The sequence below is a fragment of the Athalia rosae genome, chromosome 1 (genome assembly GCF_917208135.1).
Source record: "Athalia rosae chromosome 1, iyAthRosa1.1, whole genome shotgun sequence".
In the NCBI taxonomy this organism is placed as follows: Eukaryota; Metazoa; Arthropoda; class Insecta; order Hymenoptera; family Athaliidae; genus Athalia; species Athalia rosae.
The window spans coordinates 6,414,291-6,434,721 of NC_064026.1; the positions used below are offsets into that span (position 1 = coordinate 6,414,291).

The window sequence follows — 20,431 nt, forward strand, 5'->3', positions numbered from 1 at the left end:
ATCAACTTTCATCATATTCCTTGAGCTTTTTAGTATTTATCGAGGATTACAATGCATAATAATTCTTTTTACCATCTGTAAGCGATTATACTAAAGGTGAGACTACTGACCTATACATACATTTGTAAGTATAAGCGTGTCACCTATTGTTACATTTTCTCGGCATCTTCTTTCAAAATACTTTCTGGGGCCAAATAATTTTATTCAGAAATATTGATTTTTCACATACCAGGACTGTGCGCGTGACTGAGGATTAAATATCTCAAAAGTCATTACAGATTCTACTCTTGATCGAGCACCGATTGGAATGATTTCACTAGAAATATCACATTCTTTCAAATTGTACGAGTACAGTGATGATTTTTTATTATCCCTGTTCATTGTAACAATAAAAAATAATTTGAAAAAAGGGAACACAGGAAGGTCCTCATTCTTGCTTGATGGTCGTAAAATCCCTTAATTGTAATGCTGAAATCACGTACACAGATGTCACTAATACTGTATTCTGGAAACTGATTCTGACCAAGCGAAAAGGGTTTATGGTTTTATCGTTGAAACGGTTTTATCTGGTTTTATCGCCGAGAGTAGATAGGGCTACTTTCAACGGTTTTATGTTGTGCAGTTGGCGTTGGCGTCCGTCCTCACCTACAATCCCTACCCCTCGTACGAGTTTTATCGTCGGTTGCATCGCATGTGATCGAGCCTTCAGTGAAGTGGTCTGTGCTTCAGTGTAGAAATGCTAAGCTGCGAAAATGGCGGATGAACAGGTGAGTTCTCAATCAAAATATATAAACTGATGGAACGCTGGTTAAAGATACAACAAACTGATACAACAGAAATACATGTTGTTAATGTGGTTGTTGTTAGTATGTCATTACGAACTCGAGACCGATCGTAATCGAACAGTTTTTCATCATAAATTGTGCGTAATTGATGAAACTCTGTCGACTGGATTTGCCGGACGCAAGACGGGTCCCAACCCAGTGTCAATCAAAACATTGTATAGTAAAGGTTTAAATGTGTCGTTGACAACGTACCGTTTGAGTTAAAAGCGGTGTTAAATTAACCGGAATACATTTATTAACGTTCATTTGTACGTTGTACCAATTGATTATTTCTAACCACTTCAAAATTTGATACTACAAAAATGATCGCCTGTACTTCACTGACTTTACACTAATCAGCTTTTATTATAGACCAATTACAATATACTCCGGTATTTACTTGGATGGTAAAATAATGAGTTTCGTATTTTGTTGTCGAATATTATCTACGGATTTATATTCATAACCTAAAAATATATTTAACCGATTATGGCAAAACCACTGAATCAACCTTTGTCTGTGGTACGTGGTTACGTTCAGTCGTCGGGCTTATTTGCATTCGATTATTTATAAGTTACTAACGATTACTAAGAATTATTACTTTTTGAAAACTTATTATTGTTACTTATCTTAATTCAGTGATATAATTTTATGTTTTTATTATAGTAAACGCATTTTCTCAAATCAGAACATTGCAGAGTATTTGTATACTATGGTAAATAACAAGGGTGAATACCATATTCAAAATTAATCTATCTGTTTATGTTGTTACTTTTTTTGACTGTCAAGAATTTCAAAGTGATGAACTTATTCTGAGAGAGTGAACATCCAAATTTCAAAATAAACTAAATAAACACTGCGCGCTGTCATAATTATCATTCACAATTCTATAAACTCTATTACTACTACTGGCTTAAACCAGGGGTTAAAATACTGTAAAACGTCTTGGTAGTCTAGACGCCTAGTCACCCAAGCTAACCGTTTTTAAAAGCGACTTGTAAATACCAACCATGATTTTCACCCAAATTTCTTATTTCTCGATCACCAAAATATATTGTCTAATTGTACCAGCAGCATCTAAGATTGTCTGATACCAAGTGCCTTTACACAATCGCTTTTGTAGTTTCCGTTCCATTCACTTTCTGAAATGAAAACTCTTTTTTTGGAAGCTACTCTCTGAAATATAAGGTCAAAATTTCTCAGGAACATGACAAACATGACATTGACCGTAATATAATATTTCAAACTTCCGATCTTCAGTATCTTAATTTATCGTATTTAGTTGCTACAAGATTCATAAGTTATAATTTGCAACCCGTGACCAGTCATATACTGCATCATGGTCTATTTTTTCAATATTTATTGCCATTGAAATTTGAATTGGAAGAATGTTGCAATTATCAAAAGTGAATTTACATTAAGCATGATTTTAACCAAGTTTTATTTTCATATTTCTTATGCAGCACGTAGTGATCCCAGCATTTAGAAAATTGATTGATATGTATATTAAATAAAAGGCATTTTCAGACAAAAATGGGAATTTGGTTGTGAATACGCAGTCTACATGTCTTGATTGCATAAAATCTAAAGACAATATCACGAGGTCTTAGTTCTGACCAGTGAATTATAAACGTAGCCTAAGAATTTAAACTATACATTGGTTTTGAGAAAATACCAAACTACGTACTTTCTGTATATATTAAGTGGTTAATGTAGTTGATAAAGTTAATAAATTTTCAAAAAGTGATGTTCACCAAATGCGAGAACTGTAAAGTAATTTGAAGACAGTGTCATGAAAATAAAGAAGAATGTAAATGAAATGAAAATTGTTTAATAAACGTCGTTTAAATACATCCGGCGAGTGAAATATGATAATTTTTTAAAATAACAAACTTAAGGCTTGTGTAAGATCATAAAAATGAATCACGTTCAGGAAGTACGGCAGCTGGAGTTGCTGTGCAAACAGCTGTACGAGTCCCAAGACTCAGGACACCGTGCGGAGGCTGAAAAGGCTTTGGTTGGATTTCAAAATGCCCCTGATACTCTCACTAAGTGCCAGCTACTCTTGGATCGTGGAGATTCGGCATATGCTCAGCTATTAGCTGCAACAACCCTCACTAAATTGGTATCTCGTCCTGCACAGGGCCTCAGTTTGCAGCAAAGACTTGACATACGTGAGTAGAAAGCCCAACTATTGATCTGGGAATTTTATAATCTGATATCATCCTTTTTTTTTTTGTCACAGGAAATTATGTTTTAAATTACTTGGCAACGCAACCTAAACTACCGAATTTTGTGATACAAGCTCTGGTCACACTCTTTGTCAGGATATCTAAGCTCGGATGGTTTGACTCCGATAAAGATGACTATGTTTTTAGAAACGTTGTTAGCGATATTACAAAATTTCTTCAGGTTAGTCATCCTTTATGAGTACATGGATTTTATACCTGAACTGAAATGGAATCTGAACTCGAAATGATTTTTTCTTAATTTCAGGGATCTGTTGAACATTGTATGATTGGGGTGCAGCTGCTTTCGCAACTGACTTGTGAAATGAATCAAATATCTGAAGCCGATGCTAATAGATCATTTACTAAACACCGAAAAATAGCCAGTAGCTTTAGAGATTCTCAACTGTTCGAAATTTTCAGGCTCTCATGTAACTTATTAAGCACTGCCCGCGAAAATTGTAAAAGCTTGAATTTCAATGATGAAGCACAGGTAGATAGTTTGGTCATACTATAATCCAAGATTCATACGTGATCCAGCAAGTGAACTTCAGCTAAAATTTGTATACTGATCTTTTCATATGTTTTCACTACAGCACGGTTTGATGACCCAACTACTAAGGCTGGCACAAAATTGCTTGACATTTGACTTCATTGGAACTTCTACTGACGAGAGTTCCGACGATCTTTGCACAGTTCAAATACCAACCAGCTGGCGTTCGGCGTTTTTAGACTTCACAACATTGAAGTTGTTTTTCGATCTCTACCACAGTCTCCCAAATACCTTATCCTCCCTAGCCTTATCGTGCTTGGTTCAAATAGCGTCAGTTAGAAGAAGTTTGTTTTCAAATACTGAAAGAGCGAAATTTCTAACACATTTAGTCAATGGCGTGAAGCACATCTTGCAGAACCCTCAGGGCTTAAGCGATCCTGGAAATTATCACGAATTTTGTAGATTACTGGCGCGCTTAAAAAGTAACTATCAACTTGGAGAATTAGTCATGGTCGAAAACTATCCCGAAGCTATACAATTGATAGCTAAATTTACCGTTCAAAGTCTACAAATGTGGCAGTTTGCACCTAACAGCGTTCACTATCTACTCAGCCTTTGGCAGCGTATGGTTGCCTCTGTGCCCTATGTGAAAGCAACGGAGCCACATCTGCTAGAAACATATACACCTGAAGTATCAAATGCATACATAACTTCAAGATTAGAATCAGTGGCTGTTGTTGTGAGAGATGGCTTGGAAGATCCGCTCGATGACTTAGGAATGGTACAGCAACAACTGGAGCAACTATCTGTAATAGGAAGATGCGAATATCAAAAAACGTGTACGCTGTTGGTCCAGTTATTTGACCAGGCAGCGAGAACTTATCAGGAACTAATGGCACAAACGGCATCACCAACTCAACAGATCGATATTACAATACAAGAAGGACAGCTTACCTGGCTTGTCTACATTATCGGTAAAATTTAAATTATTCAGCTGTTTCGTGATTCCACTCGTTCAATAAGTATGAGTCTGTAGAGAGATTCTGGATAAACCAGACAGTTATGCACATACCTAAAATAGACATCTCTGGACCCAATACTTGATGCGACAGGTTTCGACTTGATATAAAAAATTTTGGGCATGAGCATAACTACCTGGTCTCTTAAAATTTTTTAATTCTCCGTATAAACTTGAGTCTAATCCAGGGTGAATTGGAACGTATGTAAGGCCCATGCAAAGATGTATTCTTTTGATTTCATCCGCTCATAAACATGCTAGTACATAAAATTATAAAAATGGTATAGGTAGTGCCATCGGAGGGCGGGTCTCATTCCATAGTAATGAAGAACACGACGCGATGGACGGGGAACTGGTATGCCGTGTGCTCCAGCTTATGAATTTGACAGACTCAAGACTTGCCCAGGGTGGTTGTGAAAAATTAGAACTAGCCATGCTCAGTTTCTTTGAACAGTTCAGAAAAATATACGTTGGCGATCAAGTACAGAAAAATTCTAAAGTATACAGAAGATTGTCGGATGTATTGGGCCTCAGTGACGAAGCTATGGTTCTTAGTGTATTCATTAGAAAAATGTAAGTAGGTTTTCATTCTTCTCTAATTAGATTGAGTAAATCAGAATACCGGCACCAATTTGTTTCTTGCAGAATAACAAATTTAAAATATTGGGGCAGGAGTGAACAAATTATTTCTAAGACTTTGCAACTTCTAAATGACCTTTCGGTGGGATACAGTTGTGTGAGAAAGCTGGTAAAACTAGAAGAAGTCCAGTTTATGTTGAACAATCATACGGTAAAAAATCTTTGTTAATTATTCGGATACTTGATCATAAATTTCTGCAATATTGAAATTCATATCGTTTTAGAGTGAACATTTTCCATTCTTGGGGAACAGCGTAGCTGTTACAGAAATGCGATGCAGATCTATGTTTTATACGTCACTTGGTAGACTCCTTATGGTAGACCTCGGAGAAGACGAAGAAAGATTTCATACCTTCATGTTGCCACTTACAGGTATAATTATTTGAAAATTCTTATTTTCGGTGTCTTTTGCTGCTTTTTCGTTGAAATTCAACCATTATATTCGTCTGCAATAAATTTGTAGCTGCTCTCGAAAGCCTTGGGCAACTCATGGGTGCCGCTGATACTCCACTTTTTGCTGCCGAAGAAGCGAAAAAGGCATTAATTGGTCTTGCCCGAGATCTTAGGGGTCTTGCTTATGCCTTCAATACCAAACCTTCTTATATGATGCTGTTCGATTGGATGTATCCTTCTTTATTACATGTGCTCTAATATCTATTAGATATCAGTTCTGATGTAGAAGTTAAAGAATTGGAACAAACTTTCCTTGACGCTAATATAGTTATCCAAATTACACACCAATTTTATTACATGCCGTGGAATTGTGGCACCATGAGCCACAGGTCACTACACCAGTCCTAAAATTATTTGCTGAATTAGTACAAAACCGAAGCCAACGTTTACAATTCGATGTATCATCTCCAAATGGTATTTTACTATTTCGTGAAGCAAGTAAAGTGATATGTAGCTACGGTAATCACATACTGAACGTTGAGGTACCCAAGGATCAGATGTATCCTCTGAAGCTCAAGGGAATAAGTATTTGCTTCAGCATGTTGAAAGCCGCTTTGTGTGGAAGTTACGTAAATTTTGGAGTATTTAGATTATATGGTGATGAAGCACTTGACAACGCTCTCAATACTTTTGTCAAATTACTTCTTAGTATACCACAAAGTGATTTGTTGGTGAGTATTATATCAGTTTACCAGTTTTTCTTCAATTGGCACACAGTTGGGAGTGATTCGTTTTATTCATTTTCTTTCTCTAGGATTATCCCAAATTATCAGCTACATATTATGTACTACTAGAATGCCTGGCACAAGATCACATGGCATTTTTATCAACGTTGGAACCCAGGGTATTTCTGTACATCTTATCATCCATCAGTGAAGGCCTTACGGCACTAGGTGCGCTAAAAGACTCCTATACAGGTCTGTGCGGCTGATTATACCTAATTTCTACCCTCTATATCCTCTACGTCGTGCCCTTCTAGTGCTGCTAATAATTGTTGTCGTATAGATAACTTGTTATCCTCAATTTCAGTACTGATCAAAAACTGATAACTCCATTACAGTTTACAGTGCGTAACTGAAATTGAAAGAATGTTAAATTAATTGTAGGGCTAACTTTTTTGTAGTCAAGTTTCGCGCGCACTAGATTCCACTTAACTTGACATGGGGTGAAAATACGTAATGTGACAGTAGTTGGTACAATTCATTTTTTTATTTGGAAGAACCCTATGTCAGTACCAGAAGTGTGTCAAAATTTATTATTAACGTCACTTTGACCAATGACTGACAACTTTGAAGTACAAATCTGGGTAGAAATATATGTCATGTGCTTTTACATCATTGCTTAAAATGTGAACCCAAACTTGTCATATACAGTTTTTATGAAAGTCTTGAAGTGTCCAAGGAGAGCCATTTATTTGACATAGGCATCAAACATGAGAGTTCAATCTGCAATAAATAGATTAATAGACCATTACTTTCGTTGGCACTAAGAGGATTGGAGTGTGTAGGTTCTAGACCCTTTTTATTGAAATTGAAATCAAGAACAATACTAAATTAAAGAGTATTCCATATGTAACACTTACAAATGTCACATTCATTAATTTGATGCATTTCGCTTTTATCTTCGATATCAACTACATTTTGGAATGCTTATCTTCAATAGAATCTATAAATTGCAAAGAAAAATACTGGGGTCTAGCACATGTAGTCAGCCGCACAGGTGACATTTTACTAATATAGTTAATATTGTTGTTGAGTGATTTTTTTATTACCTTAGTAGCATGGTCAATTATTAATCTACTAATGGGATCAGCATGAAATATTTATCTTGAAGTTTTCTTTTTTTTCTTCTAATATTGAACAACATAATCAAGTGTTTGGTTATCAATAATCAAATGAATACAAACTCAGCAAATTCTTGAGTGCGCAGAACAAGCACACTTCACAGTAAGGATTCATTTTTAAAATCGGGCTTTCTAATGCAGAGCAATTGAATCTTGGGCAAAACATTGATCAGATCAAATGCTCCAAGTAATTAATTTAAATTTAGCATTACTTTTTCAAACTAAAGTATTGGATATGTAATTAATCACTGTGATCACTTTTGATTCTTTGCTTATATATCGGTAAAAATATTAATCACTTATTTGATATTGAATTTGGTGCAATAAATCAAATACCTACATTAATGACCATTATCGTAAAAGGTAGGTGCTTGTTTGCTTTGTGATCACCATTTCAATATTATATTCTATAGAAACATGAATATTTTATGGTATACGTCAATTCATTGCTTTGCGAATACTTTACTGATTGAATAGATTTACTTGTGTTACAGACACTATGGTTTGCACGGGCTGCTGTGCAACACTAGATCATATTGTGACTTACCTCTTCAAACAGCTGTACCAAAAAGGTAAAGATATTTAGCACATCAAAATATTTTGTCCTTTACATATTAGAATCCAAACAATCCCATCTTCTACTCAAAAAAACCAAAATGAACTCACAGCAATTTACTGAATATCATCAACGGATACCTTTATTTGATTGCAGCAGGTGTTTACCCCGGCAAAAAAAACACCTCTGTACCTGGTGGAGGAGACCTGTTTTTACAAGTTTTAGAACAGCATCCTGGAATTCTTCAGCAAATACTAAGCACAGTATTAAACGTAATAATGTTTGAAGATTGTAGAAATCAGTGGAGCATGTCTAGGCCTCTCTTAGGTCTTATACTTTTGAATGAAGAGGTGAGAATATTAAATATAGTAATTAAACTGCACACTTTTCGCAGTAATTCTGCCTAATTGATCTGAAAAAAGTCAGTATGATTGTAAAATTCAACACCCCCCACTGATTATGCCATTTCAGTATTTCAATCAGTTGCGAGAGAATATTATTAGGAGTCAACCGGTAGATAAACAAGGTGCCATGGCGCAGTGGTTTGAAAGCTTGATGGATGGCATCGAACGAAATCTGCTCACCAAAAACAGAGACAGGTGAACCAATTTACATTTAGAATGTTACAGATTTTCCTATTGAATTACTCAGGTCGTTTTAATAAATAAAAAACATTTTCCCCAAAGTAACACTTGTGTCTTTTTTATTACAGGTTTACACAGAATCTTTCAACGTTTAGGAGAGATATAAATGACTCCCTTAAGGGACCCAATATGTCTGCAAACTCAGTCAGTGACATGATGACTTCGTAGTGGTTCGGTTTAATGTTAGCTAGGTTCCGCCCAATTCTTACCTATTACCCGCCAAATGCTTGACTGTGCGAGTGCGACTATGACTTATGATGGAATTACGCTTTAAGTATGTACCCAAGTGTAATGATAATGAACTAATGATGAGATCTTAGAGTCCCTGCTAGTTGGCTTCCTATTCCTCAATCGTATTGTTTTTATCTTCTGATTATTTGGTGCAGAAGCATCATTTTACTGATCGCAAGGATCGTTTCTTAACAATATACATTCACTCTAATGTTAATATAAGTTTATTGTAATGGTCTACACGTTTTCTATTGGTAAAGTAATTTTGTACTGTCCTATTGAAAATCGTCCCAAAAAAGGGATTTCATATAATTTATTCAACGACAACTTGTTAAATTTATTCAACTTGATACCCTTCAGAAGTAATATTCTGAGCCCATCTTTGAAAGATAGGTAATACTGTTTGAAAGATATGGATATGGCAGCAAGGAAATGAAATTCTATTAGTGAAACTTGACTGATGTCTTTAAACTAGTACTATTCGCTACTTTTCGCAAGCGCCGCCTATAGTGCCTATACAATGAGTGTCATTTTTGAATACTTCCAAAGACGTTGGTAACATCTGGAGCTGCTTTTCACTAAATAAAGCAAACTGCTTTACAGCTTGTATCAATGAATGACAGTTTTTAACGAATAAACGAAGCTGGTTGTCCGGTAACAAAAGTGATGAAGAATTGTTGTCCAAAGAATGAAAAAATAGAGTATTTTCTTTATTCAACACTTTGTTCTGATGAATCTTCTGTAATACTAGTAATACACAAAAGTTTGAAAAAGTGAGAAATTTGACAAACTCATGTGACACCAGCGTGTGAATGCATTTTAATGATCTGAATCGATTAATGTGTTTAAAAGGAAGAATACAACAAGCGGGCATAGTCATAAATATAGTTGAAAACTGTTTTTATTATAATTCAGAATGGGGAGCCACATGCAAGTCTACCATTAGATATCGTACAACTTTTTTGGATGTTGATTAACGCGTAGTTCGTATGCTTCCATTCTTTAGAATGTGCTAGTTTTTGGCGTTTTTATTCCAATATATCAAAGTTTGTATTGGCCACAAAGAGTGTAGTGTAAATGTGGACCGCGGCCTTAAAACCTGTTTGTGGCAATGCTGGCTAGTGTGGCGGTGGGTAATACTGACAATGATTTAGAATTACGAGCCTGAACTGAACCTCAAGCTGAATTATGTCGGATCAGTTAACTGGAGTACACGAACTATTACATAAAGTCAGTCAGCTGTGAACTATGTGAATGATGTACATGAAGATATCATTAAATAATACCATAAGAGTGCATAGTTAATATTATTAATATTAATATTATTATGAATATATTATTGTAACAAAAATAGACCCTTAAATATATAGCAATGCAAAAAAAGGAAAAGAAATTCGACACGGTGTAGCCTGCTGCCAACATACATCAGATTATGGAGGTTCTTTTTCTTTCGAGGGTAGTAGCATCATTCTTAATCTTGATTTTATCAATTCCGTAAAAAAAAAATTATTTATAAAGAAAAAAAAACAAGAATCGGAAATCTCGTCTTGTTCCTGAAGCGTACGATATCTACTTCATATGCTAAAAGTCTATTGTTTGTACAAAGTTTTGTAACTTCACAAAAATACTTCGTGACGTGTCTTGAGCAATAAAAATCTGTTACAATAAACCGGTTGATATGATTGAAAAAAGATATGTATGAAACTAGCGGTGGAGTTTTAACGTTCGGGATTATTGCGCGATTAATAAACCCCTGCAAATTTGGTGTGAGAAATCTCGTTGATTAACTATAGGTATGGATTGACTTTTAATGTTGGGAGCAAGCAAGTACTGTCAAATGTCAAAAGTTGGTTGATTGATTGCTAGTTGTGTGTTGTCCTTTTCTCTAATAGTGTTTTACTGTTTATTGATAGTATCGATAGAAGTCATTCATCCAATTTAATATAGTTTAGTTCCGATATTATGCACTAAAATAGGCAATAAAAGGTTTGTCATCATATAAAAACACGAGCGAAAAAACAATGCTTGGTTTAAAAAAAAGCAACAAAAATTAAACCTCCTTTGTTTTTATCGCAAGAGTATACATTGTCAATTCTTCTTTCACTCTTAAAAAAAAACTGATTTATTTAGATTATCGTGGTGCTACATATTAAATCGTTCCTTTTTTTTTACATCACCCTCTACAGTTTATAGCATAAAAACGTGTAATAACTACGTCAAGACTTCACATTTTTATACGCTACATCACACCTGTACATGTTGAGAAATATTCCATAGGTCAGCTTGTTTGAGACTCGTGTCAATTTTGATTTATCTTAGATATATCTATAAAATTCTATGCTTTGCCAGCATTTTATAATGTATCCTTTTTATACAACATCAATTGGTGTTGAAAGTATTTTGTTATCCGCAAGTAAAGATTATGTATTGAACAGTTTATTTCACTCTGATTTGCACCATTGACAGCATAAATCAAACACGTTACCTATGAAATTATTTCGACGTAAAGTTTTTACATGTACCTGCATTGCTGCACTATTATTTGCTGTATAAACTGAGAGGCAGTAAGCACACGTATACAAAATTTGAAGCATAATATTTGCGATATGATACAAATAGATATGGACGATCATGTTTGTTATTATTACTATAGCTTGTTCTTGAGGTAAACAAATTTTAAAACACTAAAAATACAAAAAATTTGAAATAAAATAAATCAAAAACATAAAGTAAATATTGTTCAATCCATCACATCATCGTTCATCTCCTTAAAACGCTGGAACAATTAGCCAGACAAACGTCGCTCATTTATCATGTAGTTTTATTATCGACTTATTTGTTGCAGCTATGATATTGGAAACAATAAATAAATATACTGTAACAGAGGTCGAATCATCCAATCATGTCGTGATTCGGCAGATTCGTTGCGTTCGGGGGGCCAAGAACAGGTATACTGTCGATGATTTTTTTAATCCACGTTGCATATGCGGAAACCTGGAGAATAGAATAAAAGTGTTTGTTGATATTATAACGATCTTTTTGTACATAATACCAATTCTTACCCTTGTGAATATTGTGTAGAAATTGGGATCACAGAAGTTGGTCCCTAAACGCCTAGGGCTGATGGACACTACACCGTGTATTTCCCATACAGTGGAATTTGGCTTGGGCAAGACTAAACCACCACCACTGTCTCCATTACAAACTCCTGTGCCATTACTCCAGCCACCGCAAAACGAGGTATAAGTTATGTATTTTCTAAAATCTTTTTTTTGTTTCTCACGACATTTTTCGTCAGACACTATCAGTACGGATGTTGATCTCAGAGTAGAACTAAACGTGTCGTTTTCAGTTATCCCCATGCCTGAGGAAGGGTGAAATTTTGTTTTTGTTTATTTCATTCCACATAATCCAATGCTACACTCACCACTCACAAGTCCAATAGCTCCATTCCTAAACTTGACGTCGTTAGAGTTAGTCCAATCTATGCAAGCAGGCATTACCATTTTATTAATTGTAGCACTTTTTTCCAGGAGCAGAATTGCCAGATCTGATCCGTAGTTGCCTTCGTGGTCTTGGTATGAGTACTGTAACTCGATTTTTTCGACATCAAAAATTTGTGCACCTTCTTCCTGGTCATTGAAATTGCTCGAGTACCCACCAAGGACCACTTTCATTAGATCAGCATCATTCTTCCACACGCAATGTCCTGCCGTGAGTACCACTCTTTCTGCAATCAATGTTCCTCCGCAGAAAAAGTTCAGCTTACCATCTTCGTAAGCAAATAAAGCTGCATGCCATGGAACAGGATCAAGAACAGTCGCTTCCCAACCATGTACTATTAACGGTATTACTGAAACATTTGATTTTGTGATTATTTTCTGCTAGTATTAGTCTGGCGAATGTTCACTGCGCTTTTCTTTGCAGAATGAATTCGAAACCTGAATGTTCTTGGATTCCACACACTGGTCTACAGTGTAAAGGTTTCCGAGTCCAAGTCCCGTCGTGTAAGCATGTAGCATGTGAGGCACCCGCTTCTGCTTCGTAATATTCTGGACACTCCAAAGATGCATGGGTTCCAACAGGAACGGGTTTATCGCAAGATATCCAACCTTGGTGAGAACCCCATTTCACTTCACAACGCTTGACAGCACCGGGTGCGTTCAGTGGTGAGCAAGTAATGTCCTCGGTATCTAGCAATTTTCAGAAAATAAAAGGAAAGTAATTGATGTTTCATCAGCAACCAAATTATTGCAGATTCATGTTCGCCGCGTACAAACCGGTTGGGCATATTGGAATTGAGGGCATCCATTTGTTGTCTTCGCAGTAAATAGTGCTGGGTCCTTCAAGGGATCCTTCGATGTCGCAGAAATAGTCTAACGTCGTCAGTTCCGCGACAACATCCCCAGGGTGACATTCTGGACAGTTCCCTACTTGGTAATGGGTTCCCGGCTTTGCTGGTGGCAAGCGACATGCACCCTCGGGTAAACTCACACCACATACGGACTCATCTTCATCGCTCCAATCATAGCAGTTTTGCTCAATGTTGCATTTCTTGGTCGCAGGTATACATCCACCATAAGAACAGCGGAATGATTCGGGAGGACATCTACGATTGATTATCCATTGATTCGGGATTACTAAAATATTACCGTCATTGCAACACCGTACTCACGTGTAATTGCTACACAATGTCGTGGTCTCGTCAGAACCGTCTCTGCATTGATGAGTTCCATCGCATACCTTTCTATGGGGAATGCACTGCCCACCGCTTTTGCAGGCAAATTCTTCATCGCTGAACAATAAAATCTTCAGGGTAAGGAAGTACACTTTCAACAGAATCTACTTTATCTTGATTTTCATCTGTACCTGCACTTATATTTATCACATTCTGTGCCTCGGCAATGTATCGCCTTGCATGTCATAGAGTCTTCATCTGTCCCATCAAGGCAATCCATGGCGCCATCGCAAATCACTTCCTGATGGACGCATCCACCATAAGAACAATGGTAAGTGTGTGCTGGACAAGGATGACCTTGGCATGTTGTTAAATTTTCATCACTGCCATCCTGGCAATCGACGTACCCATTGCAAATATCCTTCAATGGGATGCAATCGGATGTAGAAGCACATTGAAATTCAAAATCATTACAAATCTCAGCAACGTCACAACGAATTTCGTCGCTACCATCCAAGCAATTTTGAATTCCATCGCAACGGAATTCACGTCGGATACACGCTCCGTATGCACATCGGTACATGGACGTCGGGCACCTATTCAGATTATAGATATTTTTGATTCCAATCCAATTTATCTATGTTTACATATATCTTTATGAATTTTTTTTTCAGATTCCTTACACCACGTGTCGACAAAGTTTTTGAGTTTCATCTGAGACGTCCTGGCAATCGGGTTTTCCATCACAAACAAGACCAAGATATATTTGTGATCCATCGACGCATACGAACGTTGAAGAAGTCCCTTCCGGCAACTCTTTCAAGTCGTAAGCTTAAACGAGAACAAATGGTGTCACGAATTTGGGATGCTATCGACATTATCACTGATATCAAATATTGATACAGTTGCGCGAGACTTGCATCTGTCCGTAGAAAAATGGATAAACTGTGCGCGGCTACGGATTTCATGATAAGAAATACAAGGCGTAAGTTTATCAGGTATGTCTATGAGCGTGAATGGAGGTCATTTCGATGACGTAGATATGTGATATTCAATTATTCACGATGGTGTTTTTAGAGATAATTTTATTTCGATTCAAAATATTACATGCACCTTACCAAAAGTTGCGCAACTCAAAGCAGCTAGAAAAATTCCTAACATTTTTCAAGGGTATGGAAACTGCTTGCGATCACTGCAGTCTTATAAGTCTCACATAATGCTACATGCATGAGACCTAATGCGCGATATTTAGTCGTTGCACAGTGCGTTGAAAATTTCATAGAAGCTTTGGAATCAGTTTGCATTATTTACGAGTAATAGTAATTGTGAGTTACATTCACAGACGTGGTGCGGCTATATAAAGAAAAAATCAGTTATGTTGAGCTTAAGACAATATAAAATTTCTATTCATACAAATCACGTAATTTCTATGCAACTCAAGCTGCATTGATGGCAGTCTGAATCAAGATTTTTGATCGGGTTTATTTTTTGATTATGAATTTTTCCTTCCCGTATATCCGTTTTTGAATCACCGTTTCGCGAAACCCAAATATGTAAAGATATGACCGAATTCCACGAGTTGTCATATAATGAGCTCTGTCATCATCAGATGCGAGAATATTCCCTATTTTTATAAGGTACGAGACGTTTACCATTTAACGTACATGATTCGGAATACAGCTTCAGGATCTTCGATAGAGTGAATTTCAATGCCTGAACAAGCGACTCATATACCTATCAAGAAATGAATTTTACTGGCAGTTTGCACCTGAATTTTCAAGTGAAAAACGTTCCGTCAATCTGGTGTTTCCGGGTATTTATACGTTATCATAAGAAAAAGTTCAAGCGCGAATCGCAACGTGAATCTTTATCTGTCGATAGGTGTGATACACTCGGAACTGAGGCTAAACACACTCATATTGCTCGACAGTGTGAGCCACGTTATCGTTATTTTATCTGAACCAAAGAGGTGCTCGGCACGCCTAGTTTTCGACCGGTCAGCGGTAAAAGCACCCGATTTCCGTTCCGCGTCGCGTTAAACTCGTCCACAAAGGTGTAATTTCACATTTATTAAATTAAAGTAGCCAGGATGAGGTCTGTGTACCTTGCTTTACTGTTCCTCGGCACGGTTACTGCTCAACAAAAATGTAAGTTAACATAGTCAACATTTTAATTTTGAATATCTAAATTGCGAGCCGGTAGACGCATACGTAACAAAAATACAAGAAGTATTCGAAATAGAAGTTGAATGCTTCGTAATTTCAGTACTTGTTATATTGTAGAATAACGGATTTTTTTTTTTATTGTTACCGTTGTATTTTATTTCATTTCATCTTTTTAGACTTTTTTTTTCGAACTCTGCTGTTCGGCAAAAAAATTATGTCAATGTTATGTCAGTCTGGATACGCATGATACCACCATTTGAGAGAACGTTATATTATTTTAAATTCAATCAATGTACCATTAGCTAGATACAATCTACGACAATACGATTTCGGTAAGACGTCTACCGATGTATGTACCTTTATCATTTCAAACAACCTTGCATATAGCTGTTTAATCTTCAGTGATAAAAGATGACACTATGCGTTTACGTAGGTATGTTCTTATACCTGATTGCGTAACTCGCACTGGCTATTATCATTGCCATTCTCGTTGGTATTCTTTCACGTAGAAATGACAATAAAATGATCACGGTTTTGAACGCCGGTAGACATGTCGTATGTATTGTACAGTGTATACCCTATTCAAATTTTTCGGATTCACTAAATGCAACAGTGATATACGGTTTAAACGCATTAAGACTTATAGTTAGGGATTAAATTCAGCACATAAATCAGAGAAAGCCCTGGAATTTATTTGATAATAATGTTTTACAATTAAATGCATTGCAGTATCCTCAATCAACTCTGGATAACATTTATAAAAAGTGATTGAAAAAATGAATACATCGATGTATTGATCAATGCTGCCGAATTCGTATTCAGATAAGTGAGCTCCTTTTCCGGTCACTATTCGCCGAATTGTTGATATCCTTTTTTGCTGCTGCGTCCTAACGTTTTCGGAGTTCATTCCTAATTTGATGAATTTGATCCCTAATTCGTTTACTTCATTATTACAGTGAAAGAATAAAGTATGAGCACAAATCAAATCATTTTCATAAATAATTCTATTGCTCAGTGGGTAATCTAATCTGTATTTGATGATATCAACTACTTGATGAATTAATTGGTTCAAATCATGGATAATTCTAGGAGTAAAAGCTGGTACAATCAGTAACCCCCTGATCCCTCAGTCTGTTGAACATCTTCTCAAGAATATCGGAGATAATACTTGTACCCATAACACCTGTGTAAATGTAAATTATATCGATTAAGTTAATGATAATTATACTCTATTGTTCGTTGTTCAATCCTTCGTGCATGCATATTAGCACACTTGTGAATTACAATGTTTCACGATCTTCAAAATTCTCTTTGCTACCACGTGAATATTACCGTTGAATAAAGAATATTCGTTTACGCATACACACACACAGACTCATACACACACACCCATATCACAGATGGAAGAAGATAATACTACGTTATCTAAGGTGCTATGACAACGCCCTAATTTGGAAAAAATTCTGTTATTTCATGGAAGGATTCATGATACTACTTGGAATGTTCCAAATCCTTGAGTAGTTCAGACGTTTTTTCTGAAAAAGGATCTCCATGTTATCTGATCTGTACCAATGATTGAAATTATCATTTTTCAGACCGATTATGCGCGCCGGACACAGTCACCGAAAATACTTGTAACGCTTTGCAGAGGGGTGAAAGTGAAGTATCATGCGCACGTGTATTGGATAGCGCAGACTGCGCTATCAAAATTAACCGTGGAGAAGCTGATTTTGGAGTTTTCAACGCTGAGGAAGCTTTGGTGGCTTACAACTTTTACCCCTCAGATACACAAGTCATTGCACAAGTAAAGTATAAGGAGAGGGCTCAAGGTTTGAAGAATTTTCATTTGAAAAGATTATTTATATCATATTTCCAGAAATTGAAATATTTTAATCTTTTTTTTGATTGTAGAGCTCTGGGAATTCAGAACTGTTGCTGTTATCCGGAGTAATTTTACACCAGGGAGTTTTGATGACTTAAAACAACGTGGACTTTGTCATCCTGGCTACAGTAACACACAGCTATGGAACGACCTTATTCTCAAAAATTTCGAACAGAGAGTGTACAAAAATGAGTGCAACTCAAATATTACTGCTGCTGAAAATGAAGCAGAAAACTTGCGAAACTACTTTGGCACTGCGTGCAGACCTGGAAAATGGGTATCTAACTCCAAATATGATGCAGCACTGAGTAAGTGTATCCCGTATTGCAAGATAACTGTCCAACTGTCTCGACGTATCTTAACTTCAAAAAATCAGGGATTGTATGTCTAGAAAATATTCGCACTTAAAGTTGCTTTTTTGCATATTTTCAGAACAAAAATATCCCGAGCTTTGCGCAGCTTGCGACAATACCACTGCATGTCAATACGCCAGAACCGAGCACCATGGACATGTTGGGGCTTTGGATTGCCTAGTCAATGGCAAGGGAGGTGTGGCTTATGTTGCATTGGATTTTGTATATCAATATTTCAAAGTACGTATTTTGAATGATGGTTTGTGATCATAGACTCTGTCATCTCACCGTGTTCCAATACTTATACTCTGTGATGTTTCAGATCAATGATACAATTTTGTCTAATACCGATCTGAACCCTGAAACCTTGGAGCCATCCCTAAGAGAATATAGATTTTTGTGCCCTGATGGACTTCAAGAACCCATATACAAAGCAAACCCTTGTTCCTGGATCAGTCAGCCTTGGCCTACTATTACAGTTAAAAAGTAAAATCAATACATCAGAAATCATTGATTCTTTCAAGCATGGATATTTGTTGTATATTTTTTTTGAAACTCATCAATACTCATTTTTTTAATTATAGCGAACATGTAACTGTTCTTCAAGAAAAACTGAAGACTTGGCTGACGCCAGATCTGAGCAGGGGCCAATCTTGGACAGTTGCCCTGAATACAATATTACAACGTGATACTGTTGTTGAATTCGTAGCCACACCCCAAACCTTAGGAAATTATCTCTCCAGTGGAAGAGAACTCGTACCTACAACTAAAGCTTGTGGTAATCCAATCCGCTGGTGTACTATTGGAAGTATAGAAACGAACAAGTGTAATTGGGTAGCGAGAGCTGCGGTCACCCATGGGATCCAACCAAATATATCCTGCAATGAGGCTAATAACACATTCGATTGCTTCCATAACATAGCGAACAACACTGCAGATATCATAACTATAGATTCAAATTATGGTTTAGTAGCTAGAAAGTGAGTTTAGCGTTGATTTTCATAGACTTGCTGTTGAATTAGCAAGCTCTTCACACGAAATGATAACTCACTTAATAATTTTTTTCTTTTTTAGCGTCTTCAATTTAACAACTATCGTCTATTCCGAGACAGAATCGATCAGTAACAGTGTTGTTCTAGCGGTTGTGCGCAATGGTTCATCTTACAACGTCTCTAGTTTTGCCTCATTAAAGTCGCGTACAGCCTGCTTTCCGGAGTATGGTGGAATAGCTTGGCTGAGTTTCATAAATGCTGCTCGTCAAAATAAAGTACTTTCTGAATCCTGTGACTACGGAGGCCAACTTGAAGGACTTTTATCCGGCGCTTGTACACCTGGCTTTGGAGATAGAAATCGTCAGAATGGTACCTTAGGATCAACTACATCTCCACTCTGCTCTATATGCCCTGTTGAGGCCAACAAAGCAACTTGTTCTGCCAATTCCAGTAACATTTATTATGGCGATAAAGGAGCTCTTGAATGCCTTAACAGTGGAGCTGGTGATGTGGCTTTCATCGAACCTCTGAATTTGGCTGGTCAGTGTATGAAACTGAGAAAATAAGCAATATCACCAAAGCAGAACTTCAACGAATATCATTCTGATCAAATTCGTTGTTTTCAGATTATATCACGTATGGAATTATCGACCCATCTAAATATCGTGTCCTGTGCAAAAACGGTAGCCTAGCCAGTTATACAGGATTCGAAGTTGACAACCTGTGTGCTCTTTCCGTTACGATTGATAGTGAGGTAAAAATACTTATTAAGCATTAATCTACTCAGTTTCTAAAATTATTGTGATTCCTCACTAATATCCCGTTGGCTGTGTCGAATTTAAACAATTACTGTATACGTGCATTCTACAGGTTGTGGGAGGACAAAGCATGTCTACTGTCGATTCAACAAATGCAGTTATGGCTTTGTTGAAAGTTGAAAACTGGTTGGGATATCGTGCAAATTCGCTGAGACCTATTCATGTCTTTGGTACATTCAATGACACAAAAGATGCTCTCTTCAAAGATACATCTAGCGGACTTGAAACCACTGAATCTACACTCAGGGCAGTCATAGCTTACAAGGAACTTTTTGCTCATCTAGAAAGTTGCAGTGGCTCAGGAAGTGTAGCTGTGCTTGCAAGTTTGAGCACAGTTCTGCTTCTACTGTTGGTTCATTATTGTTAAAAAAAAAATCTTGAACTCTCAACTATTTATAAACGAGAAAAACTTTCAGGATAGTTAGTTAACTTGAAAATACCTAATATCTCAGAGTTATGTGTTCCGTTTCCTTTTAAAAATGTAAAATTTTCATTGTACGTTAGTTTAGAATTACATTTTCTAAGAACAGAATAATAAAAGGCTCCCACCTATAATCCATCCTCCGTATCCAATTCAATTCAAACCTGTGAAACATTGTAAAGAAACTCACGGA

At 36.5% G+C, this 20,431-nt stretch overlaps 3 protein-coding genes across 3 annotated transcripts; 2 read left to right on the top strand and 1 right to left on the bottom strand.

Annotated features, from left to right (window-relative positions):
- The first annotated feature begins 674 nt into the window (after window positions 1-674).
- LOC105688489 (exportin-7) lies at window positions 675-10,598 on the top strand. The gene is made up of 14 exons (XM_048655765.1): window positions 675-2,998; window positions 3,070-3,236; window positions 3,321-3,545; window positions 3,649-4,519; window positions 4,851-5,136; window positions 5,209-5,353; window positions 5,427-5,574; window positions 5,666-5,825; window positions 5,924-6,326; window positions 6,410-6,548; window positions 7,993-8,070; window positions 8,211-8,404; window positions 8,526-8,653; window positions 8,767-10,598. The coding sequence occupies exons 1-14, from the start codon at window positions 2,743-2,745 to the stop codon at window positions 8,864-8,866; spliced, it is 3,300 nt and encodes a 1,099-aa protein (XP_048511722.1). The 5' UTR covers window positions 675-2,742; the 3' UTR covers window positions 8,867-10,598.
- A 1,134-nt stretch (window positions 10,599-11,732) lies between these two features.
- Window positions 11,733-15,239, bottom strand: LOC105687966 (modular serine protease-like). Its single transcript, XM_012403951.3, has 9 exons — window positions 14,726-15,239; window positions 14,291-14,438; window positions 13,799-14,203; window positions 13,605-13,724; window positions 13,210-13,538; window positions 12,871-13,122; window positions 12,357-12,782; window positions 11,992-12,293; window positions 11,733-11,923 (listed from the first exon to the last, which is right to left on the bottom strand). The coding sequence occupies exons 1-9, from the start codon at window positions 14,766-14,768 to the stop codon at window positions 11,822-11,824; spliced, it is 2,127 nt and encodes a 708-aa protein (XP_012259374.2). The 5' UTR covers window positions 14,769-15,239; the 3' UTR covers window positions 11,733-11,821.
- A 286-nt stretch (window positions 15,240-15,525) lies between these two features.
- On the top strand, window positions 15,526-20,376 carry LOC105688501 (transferrin-like). Its single transcript, XM_020853676.2, has 9 exons — window positions 15,526-15,754; window positions 17,368-17,601; window positions 17,684-17,962; window positions 18,087-18,247; window positions 18,330-18,493; window positions 18,592-18,987; window positions 19,082-19,539; window positions 19,626-19,753; window positions 19,870-20,376. Exons 1-9 carry the CDS (start codon window positions 15,697-15,699, stop codon window positions 20,182-20,184), a joined length of 2,193 nt encoding a protein of 730 aa, XP_020709335.2. The 5' UTR covers window positions 15,526-15,696; the 3' UTR covers window positions 20,185-20,376.
- Window positions 20,377-20,431: the final 55 nt, after the last annotated feature.

Excerpts from the sequence above, each read along its gene's own strand:
- LOC105688489 (XM_048655765.1), top strand. The coding sequence starts at position 2,743 with ATGAATCACGTTCAGGAAGTACGGCAGCTGGAGTTGCTGTGCAAACAG. Across the intron at positions 5,137-5,208 it reads AGTGTATTCATTAGAAAAAT|AATAACAAATTTAAAATATT; the intron begins GTAAGTAGGTTT and ends TGTTTCTTGCAG. Across the intron at positions 8,405-8,525 it reads TTATACTTTTGAATGAAGAG|TATTTCAATCAGTTGCGAGA; the intron begins GTGAGAATATTA and ends ATGCCATTTCAG.
- LOC105687966 (XM_012403951.3), bottom strand. The coding sequence starts at position 14,768 with ATGTTAGGAATTTTTCTAGCTGCTTTGAGTTGCGCAACTTTTG. Across the intron at positions 13,123-13,209 it reads AATTCCAATATGCCCAACCG|ATACCGAGGACATTACTTGC; the intron begins GTTTGTACGCGG and ends GAAAATTGCTAG. Across the intron at positions 11,924-11,991 it reads TCTACACAATATTCACAAGG|GTTTCCGCATATGCAACGTG; the intron begins GTAAGAATTGGT and ends TCTATTCTCCAG.
- LOC105688501 (XM_020853676.2), top strand. The coding sequence starts at position 15,697 with ATGAGGTCTGTGTACCTTGCTTTACTGTTCCTCGGCACGGTTACTGCT. Across the intron at positions 15,755-17,367 it reads GGTTACTGCTCAACAAAAAT|ACCGATTATGCGCGCCGGAC; the intron begins GTAAGTTAACAT and ends ATCATTTTTCAG. Across the intron at positions 18,494-18,591 it reads CCTACTATTACAGTTAAAAA|CGAACATGTAACTGTTCTTC; the intron begins GTAAAATCAATA and ends TTTTAATTATAG.